Genomic DNA, 8,739 nt, shown 5'->3' with positions numbered 1-8,739 from the left:
TGTTGAGTTAAGCCAATGAGATTGTGGAGTTAATTTGTTACCTCAACATAACCTATCCTAATCCTAACTATTCAAAGCCTTCTGCAGGATGTTTCTAATGACTCCCCATGAGGTTTTCTCAAGGATATTCTGCACCAATGTGTTTTGTAACACAACCTGTTTCCTCTAAGGGTCTGCTTGCCTGCTTGCAGGTGGGTCTGCGTACCACGGACATGCCAGGCTACCTGGTACCCGGTCCTCCAGTGAGGCTGTGCGTGGGCCTCACGTGCATTCTGTCCCTTTGGAACACAGGTGGGTCTGATCTGGGTTCAAGAGTGTCTGTTCTATATGCTGAGTTTGGGTTTTCACTGGGCTTTGGAGAATGGCAGGAGCCAACGTCTCTGGCCAGAATCCTAAACGAGTCTGATCGACTCGTAATGACGAATTCCCCATTTCTGGTTTTGTCCTCTGACTTTTTGCAGCTGAGTCTCATTTCTGCATTATCTCATTATCTCCCCCTCCACTGTTCCAGCCCTTGTCCAAACCGCTGTCTTCCCTTTCCTGGACCGCTAAGGGGGCTTTCTAAATCAGCCTGTTTCTCCTCTTGTCTCCCTTGACCTATTCTCTCCACTTGCCAGCCTGGATCTTTTCACAACTTTCGGTAAGTAACCTCCCAGGCTCCTCCCTCATTCCACCTTCCCCGAGTTATTAAGTGACTTCCTACTTCTCTTTGGATAGTATCTCAAGCCCTTTGCATATTCTACATACCCTGCCCATCTTGCCATCCCCAGTTGCTACAATGCCCCGCCTCCTCCATTCTTTGTGCTCTATCAGTGTTGGCTTTCGCTCAGTCCTTTAAAGTCATACTCGTGCCCACCTCGTTCCCTGGCACACACCGTCATTTACACTCTGAATATCCCCTCAGCCAGTTACCTCTGATTCAAATACTATTCATCCTTCAGCCGTACATCACCTTCCAGAGACAGCTTTCAGACCACTGAGATGAATCAAGCTCCCTGATGCACACCCTCAAAGTGCCCCTCAAAGTATTCAACATCATTCGTAGTAATATCTTTGAGTCTTCTTTTCCTTTATGTCTGCCTTCCCGACTAGTCTATAAGCACCACAAGGATGGAGTCTATGCTCCCTTGGTCACCCTGTTGTCCCCAGCACCTAGCACACGAAGCTCGTTAAAGTCCAACTGCCACATAACATTGTCATAGTTGATCAATAAATATTTGGTGACTAAACTGAATGAACAAACTACACGTGGAATGTTAAGCATTGCACTTCACCATTTCCGATCATAATTTTCACATCTTCAAAATGAGTATTTTGAATTAAATTCTTTCTTATGTCAAGTCTGGGTTATAATTTCTCTGATGAGCGCTCTTTTATTTTAGTGTCTGCGATGAAAGGAGAAGCCAAGAAGGAAAAGGTGATGACCTTCCTTCCTACAACAGGTAATCTGGCAGGTGCTCCTGCCCAGCTTGTTCTCAAACTCCTTGGCTTCCCCGAGCCTCACTGTTTCTATCTGTAAGATGGAGGTTGCGTCTGTAGCTTAAGTGTTAACTGTCGTAGTAATAGTTTCTGGCCATTGCTCTTGCTTTATGGCTCATGGGACACCTGGAGTCTCGTGATCTTATTAAATCCACAAGGATCATGTCATTCTATTAGCAATGGACAATTTCATAATGGGAGGCATTGCCATGGGCTATCCTCACTCTCGCAATAAATTCATCTTTGTCTCTTTCTTTTTGATGGTACAAAATCTGCTATGCAGCACAATGGTGAATGTATTGCAGCATAAGGAACACACAGGAGGCAGGGGCCTGGCTGCCTTTTCTAATTTGTTTGTAAACAAGCAAGATAATGGCGGGGGCGGAGGGTGGGGAAGAAGGGGGCAGGTAGCACAGCAGGGGAATTATTCTTTACTTGTTTACTTTTTATTTATTAAAAAAAATTTTTTTAATGTTTATTTATTTTTGAGAGAGACAGAGCACAAGTGAGGGAGGGGCAGAGAGATGGAGACATAGAGCTTGAAGCAGGCTCCAGGCTCCGAGCTGTCAGCACAGACCCTGATGCAGAGCTCAAATTCACAAACTGTGAGATCATGACCTGAGCTGAAGTAAGATGCTTAACCGACTGAGCCACCCAAGTACCCCTATTTATTTATTTATAAAGTTTATTTGAGAGAGAGAGAGCACGCGCGCTCAAGTGGGGGAGGGGCGGAGAGAGAAGGAGAGCGAGAATCCCAAAAGGGTTCCTCACTGTCAATGCAGAGCCCAATGCAGAGCTTGAACTAAGACACAAACTGTGAGATCATGACCTGAGCTAAAACAAAGACTCAGACTCTAACTAACTGAGCCACCCAGATACCCTCAATTTTTATTTATTCTTAATTAGTAAATTCATGTGGTTCAAAATGCAAAAGGTACTAAAGTGTATGAAGTTAAAATGGTCCCCAGCCAACCACTTTCTTTACCCAGAGGACACGGTGGTACTGATTTCTTGTACATAAACAGGGTAATTTTCTTTCCTTTTGTGTGTGTGTGTGTGTACGAGACACTGTTCTAAGTACTTTACTTACATGAACTCATTTTATCCTGAGTAAGTTATTTTTTAATTAAATCTATTTATGTATTTACTTATTTATTCTTTTTAAATTTAATTTATTTTTTTAATTTACATCTAAGTTAGCATATAGTGCAACAGTGACTTCAGGAGTAGATTCCTTAATACCTCTTACCCGTTTGGCCCATCCCCCTCCCACACCCCCTCCAGCAACCCTCTGTTCTCCATATTTAAGAGTCTCTTATGTTTTGTCCACCTCCCTGTTTTTATATTATTTTTGCTTTCCTTCCTTTATGTTCATCTGTTTTGTATCTCAAAGTCCTCAGATGAGTGAAGTCATATAATATTTGTCTTTCTCTGACTGTCTTATTTCGCTTAGCGTAACACCCTCTAGTTCCATCTACGTTGTTGCAAATGGCAAGATTTCATTCTTTTTGATTGTTGAGTAATATGCCATTGTATATATATACCACAGGTTCTTTATCCATTCATCCACCGATGGACATTTGGGATCTTTCCATACTTTGGCTACTGTCAATAGGGCTCCTATAAACATTGGGGTGCATGTGCCCCTTCGACACAGCACACCTGTATCCTTTGGATAAATACTTAGTAGAAGCAGGGTAATTTTCAATAAACATTTCCCTTATTTGAGCCTTCAATTTTCTCCTCTTTAAATGCAGACAGTTTGTGCTCCACAAGTAATCATAAAGGATGAAACATGATTAAATTAGTAAGCATGCAAAAAATATGAAAAGTACCAACACCTTCTATCTTACAGATATCACGATAGTGTCTTTTTATCCAAAAAAGAAACAATCCCTTTATAGCTGCTGTGTGGCAATTTGAGAAATGCTTTCGTATGGCATCCTCTTTAGAACTTTCTGCTTCAGGGGTGTTTAGTTCACACTTCAAATATTATTATCAAAATCCACCCACAGGTTTGCGATTATAAGAGGGAATGGTGGAAATAACGCCTCCTTGGTGGAGGGAGCGGTGTTCAAGAACGGTTCTCGGTTAGGCAGCATGGGGGACCCCTGGCTTGGCAGGCGGCCCACCAGTCTCCCAGCCTCTAGCATCCCTGTGGCCTGGAGCTCTGATTCCTCACCTGCACTGGGGTCTCTCTCTCCTTCCCCGCCAGGTCACAGGCGAGGTCGGCGGCTGCCACAACTGTCGTGGGGCTGCTTCCTGTCGACTGCTCAGGTGGTCTGCCATTCAGAGGGCAGACAGGAGAGCAGACTGAGTGACAGCTTTTGACCAGCTTGATCGCGAATGTCCGTCTCAGAGTTCCTACTGTCATCGTATAACCCAGTCCCTCCCGTAACCGCGTGTGGGGATGGGGACCCGTAGATGCCACCTACTTCTGGCCTTAAAGCTCCAGTATTTGTCCAGGAAGCTTGATACCCAGTGAAAGGTCAAACTGGGTGTCTGGAGCAGAGTTCCAACAGGGTCTTTGAAAAGCTGGGGAACACTCCAAAACATTGGTCCGCAGATGAATGGATAAAGAAAATGTAGTATATATATATATATATATATACAGTGTATATATATGTGTGTGTGTGTGTGTGTGTGTGTGTGTGTGTATACAGTGAAATATCGTGCCGCCTTAAAAAGGAAGATACTCTTGCCATATACATGACCATGGATGGGCCTGAGGGACATTATGCTAAGTGAAGGATGAATACTACATGAGGTCTCTTCTAGAAGGTATGTAAAGTAGTCACTCGTACAAGCAGAGAGTAGAAGGGGAGTTGCCAGAGTCAAAGGGAAGGAGGAAACAGGACCACTGGCCAGATATGGGGTATCGGTACATCACTTCACTTTCCTGGGCCTCAAAGCCCCCATCCTTCAAAAGGAGTGTTGGACAAGATGCTTTTGAAGGATGTTACAAACAGTGTGTGACTGTTTCCAAGATCCTATTTCATTCATGAGAAATTTTATTTCAGTGTCTGGAAACAAAGACATTTAAAAGGAAAAAGAGGGGTGCCTGGGTGGCTTAGTCGGTTAAGCGTCCGACTTTCGCTTAGGTCATGATCTCGCGGTTCGCGGGTTCGAGTCCCGCGTCGGGCTCTGTGCTGACTGCCAGCTCAGAGCCTGGAGCCTGTTTCAGAGTCTGTGACTCCCTCTCTCTCTGACCCTCCCCTGCTCACGCTGTCTCTCTCTCTCTCTCCTAGAAATAAATAAAAATATTTAAAAAATAAAAATAAAAAATAAAAGGAAAAAGAGGCAGGCCACCCTTGGTGTGACAGGTAACCAAGCCAGCCTTAATTCCTGACTTGCTCTGAAGCCCTGGAACATGTTTTTCACTCTGTCTGTGCCGTGGTTTTTCCATCTATAAAATGGGCATAAAGCACCTCTCTCCCCAACCCCAGAACATAACATGAAACATCATCATTCCAAAAATAATAGAAACAAAGGCAGTATGTTCATAATGCCACCTAACCCCAAATGACAGATGCTTCAGGTCATGGCTTGCCAGTAACTTCCACAGGGAGGCCCTTTTAAGACTGTCCCCTAGACCAGGCTGGGGGCCCTGATGTCAGAACTCACGGCATCCTGCAGGGCTGCTTCTGACATGTAATTACACATGCATGTCCCTTCTCCTGCCCTGGGGTACAGACAGCAAGCCCCACAGAGGTGGAGACCTGTCTTTCTCTCTCAACACCCAGCACGTTTGCTTGGCCCTCAGTAAGTGTTTGTTGAATGAATAAAGAATGAGCGTAAGCTTAGGCGTGTCAAGATTTCCTATGATGCTTTCTTCGCTAGCATGAACTTCACTGAGTGGGGAAGTGGCCTGCTATTGTGAAAAGTCACTTCCCTGCAGCTCTTAGGAAGCAGGTTCTGGGCTGTCTAGTTGAGGCAAGTTCCTTCTCCCCTGGGAGCCTCTGTTTCCTGATCCACAAAGGGGTGGGGTAGATAGGACCCCTGCCTGGGGATCACCTGCCTATTTATTATTTCTAGGCCAAGGTCAGCCCAAGGAGACTAGAGTGTCAGGAGAGGAGTCTGTCTTTTCACTTGGCAGGTGATGCCAACCTTCTCGAAGCCCCAGGCCACTGCATACAGTCCCCTAAGTCTCTTCCGGCTACATGTCTGCCCTGAAGCCTTTTCTCTCCCCAGTGTCTGGCCTTGGAGGAGAAGAGAGGAAGGAAAAGGGGGTGGCTTTTCTCGACACCACAGGTGAGTGAGCCTTTTCCTCCCCCAGGGCCCCGTGGGCAGCCCCGGCTGTTAAGGGAGCCCCCCACCCACTTCTCCAGACCCCCACTCATTACCCCCTCAGCACAAAGCACCCTTTCCTCAGCCTTCAGATTGTGTGGTCCACATGGATCATCCAAGCACTAAGTAAGCACTGAAAAAGTCCACGTTAGTAAAAATATAAAGAGGAGCATCACCCATTCTTTCCACCTTGTCCACTGCTATTCTGCATCTTCAGGAAATGGCTGGAGAAGGGTGGGCTTTAACCTGGCAACATCTCAGCTGCAGGTTACCAGCATCTGGGGGAGGTACCGACTGGCTGATTGATTTTGGTACGAATGTCTGGGCCACATCCCAGACCTATTAAATCCGTATCTCTGAAGCTGGAGCCGTGTTTGCCCCAGCAATGCCAGCACCCAGCCAGGGGACTGCCTGTCGGACCACATAGTCGGTTCCAAGCGCCGTGCTGCTGAGAAATTTGCCATTTCCGTGGGCTTCCCCTCACACATGAGATGCTCCTGACAATCTCTCCTGTCTCCAAATGCAGAGATACATTATTCACAAAGGGAGCATTCCCGTCCTTCACGGCGACTTCCCCTATGGAAACTGTCATGGGGTACGCCACTGGCTGTCACCTCCTGATGACGGGAACTGCCTTTTATCTCTGAACTCTGTGTGCCCGGCAGTGGGGATGAGTTCGGTAGATGGGCAAAGGGGAGGCCCGGGCGCCTGAATGTCAGAAACGGGGAGCTTCTGTTGCTAAAACAAAACCTGCTTTTTTCTGCAAATTTCTTCTAGAGCTGCCCGCAAGGTCGGTGGACCTGTCTGCGCTGAACCTGACAGAGCTGGTGAATGGAATGCTGAGTAGAGCTTTAAAAGGTAATCTTTGTTGGGGCCCCTGGGGGGCTCGGTCGGTTAAACATCTGACTCTTGATTTCAGCTCAGGTCATAATCTCACGGTTCTTGGGATCGAGCCCTGCGTCAGGCTCCGTGCTGACAGTGTGCATCCTTCTTGGGATTCTTTCTCCCTTTTTCTTTGGCCCTCCCCCATCTGCATGGATTCCCTCTCTCTCTCTCTCAAAATAAATACACATTTTAAAAAGGTTTTTAAAGGGTAACCTTTTTTTAAAAAGCCCAGTCCAGGCACACTTTTGTCTCGTGCCCACTTCCCTTCCGGAGCATCCATACTCTGGGCAAGACAAGTCACATCTCTGCACACGGGCTCCTCGGTGTTCAGAGAGAGAGCGCGGTGTCCTCCCTAACTGCCGATGGGGCTGAAGACATCCACACGAAGTGGAAGGCTGGCCAGCATCTTGAGAGCGAGCTGTACCCCATAATGACACCCAGACAGGCATTTGTGTTCACAAGTACGCTGTGGGAGAGCCGCCGGGGCTTAGCGACAGATGGGGAACACGACCAAGGGACGTGCCCTTTTGCAATTTGCTCGTATTCAATTTTGTATACTAACTCCCATTTTTGTTATTTTATTGTTTGTTTTTGTGATTTATTTTTATTATTTGTTCATCGTCTTTAAAAAAAGTTTTTTTAAGGTGTGTTTTACTTTTGAGAGAGAGGGAGAGAGAGAGAAAGGCAGAGTGCAAGTGGGGGAGGGACAGAAAGAGAGGGGGACACAGAATCCAGAAGAGGCTCCGGGCTCCGAGCTGTCAGCACAGAGCCCGACTCGAGGCTAGAACTCATGAACCATGAGATCGTGACCTGAGCTGAAGTTGGATGCTCAACTGGCTGAGCCACCCAGGGGCCCCTCATCGTCTTTTTAATTTCTCTTATCTGTTTACTAATTGATTGCGTTATTATTGTCAGTAGGTGTTTGCCTGACGACTTTGTTATCTCACTGTCCCTGACAGATACCAAGAAGTTCTTCTCCTTGCTAAGCATCACCTCCTATAGTTCCGTGGCCTTCCACAAGTTTTCCGTGGCCATTTACAACAGTAAGTGCTGCCCAGCTCTTCTTGGCGGCGGCGATGGTGAGCGATGGGCCAGCAGGGCCAGGTTCTGTCTCAGGATTGCCATGTGGCCCCTTTCTCTTCACAGTTTCTAACCTGAAGGCTGTGGACCCGGCCAGATTCCCCACCCGGTACTGCTACTGTTTAAACAACCAGACCAATGACTTATCAGGTGGGTGGAGCTCCCCCGCCCCCTGCCCCCAGGTTTACAGCTTTCCTGATGTCACTTGTATCCTTTCAGATAAGTGTGACTCAACTTTTTTCTCCCTGGAGTGAAATGAGACAGTAATATCCATTATTCTTGAACATGTGCACACATCACTGTTAAGAAAGTGCTTTCCTTGGTTTTTATCCTAGAGAAGTAGGTATGTCTGAACAAAGGGGCAAGAACAAAATGTTCATGCAGTGTTGTTTTAATAAAAAAAAAAATCAGAGAACAGCGTACATATCCATTATTAGAAAAATGGCTAAATAGTTGACTAATTCAGCTCTGGAAAACAGCCGCTGGCAATGCACAAATGAGTCGGTGTGGCCAGGTATAGAAACATGTCCATGACATCTTATTCTTTTTTTAAAAAGTCTATTTATTTAAGAGAATAAGAGAGAGAGAGAAAACAGGGGAGGGGCAGAAAGAGAGGGAGAGAGAGAATCCCAAGCAGGCCCTGCACTGTCAGCACAGAGCCTGATACAGGGCTCGAACCCACAAACCACGAGCTCTTGACTTGAGCCAAATCAGGATTTGTACAGTTAAGTGACTGAGCCACCCAGGCACCCCTCCAGGACATTTTTAATTAAGAAGAGAAAATTACAAAATAATGCAAAGATACCCTGTCATTGGTGAAGAGACACACACCTGGACAGGAGGTAAGCGGCTACCTGTGTTTTGCAGTGGAAGGGGGTTGATTAAGGGGACTTTGTATCATCAGATCTTTTTTTTTTTTTTTAATATTTTTATTTATTTCTAGGAGAGAGAGACAGCGCGAGCAGGGGAGGGTCAGAGAGAGAGGGAGTCACAGACTGCAACAGGCTC

At 46.3% G+C, this 8,739-nt stretch overlaps 1 protein-coding gene across 1 annotated transcript in view; it reads left to right on the top strand.

Annotated features, from left to right (window-relative positions):
- Window positions 1-212: 212 nt before the first annotated feature.
- Window positions 213-8,739, top strand: part of HHLA1 (HERV-H LTR-associating 1) — a 33,098-nt gene continuing 24,571 nt past the window's right edge. Inside the window, exons 1-6 of the mRNA XM_039221189.1 lie at window positions 213-291; window positions 1,383-1,442; window positions 5,671-5,730; window positions 6,544-6,624; window positions 7,611-7,694; window positions 7,798-7,881. Of these exons, the coding sequence (XP_039077120.1) occupies window positions 213-291; window positions 1,383-1,442; window positions 5,671-5,730; window positions 6,544-6,624; window positions 7,611-7,694; window positions 7,798-7,881 (448 nt within the window). The remainder of the gene's footprint in view (window positions 292-1,382; window positions 1,443-5,670; window positions 5,731-6,543; window positions 6,625-7,610; window positions 7,695-7,797; window positions 7,882-8,739) is intronic.

This window comes from Hyaena hyaena, unplaced genomic scaffold (genome assembly GCF_003009895.1).
Source record: "Hyaena hyaena isolate Hyena2069 unplaced genomic scaffold, ASM300989v1 scaffold_954, whole genome shotgun sequence".
Lineage (NCBI taxonomy): Eukaryota > Metazoa > Chordata > Mammalia > Carnivora > Hyaenidae > Hyaena > Hyaena hyaena.
Note: the sequence above shows the minus strand (reverse complement) of the source record. Positions and strands in the feature narration are given on the sequence as shown.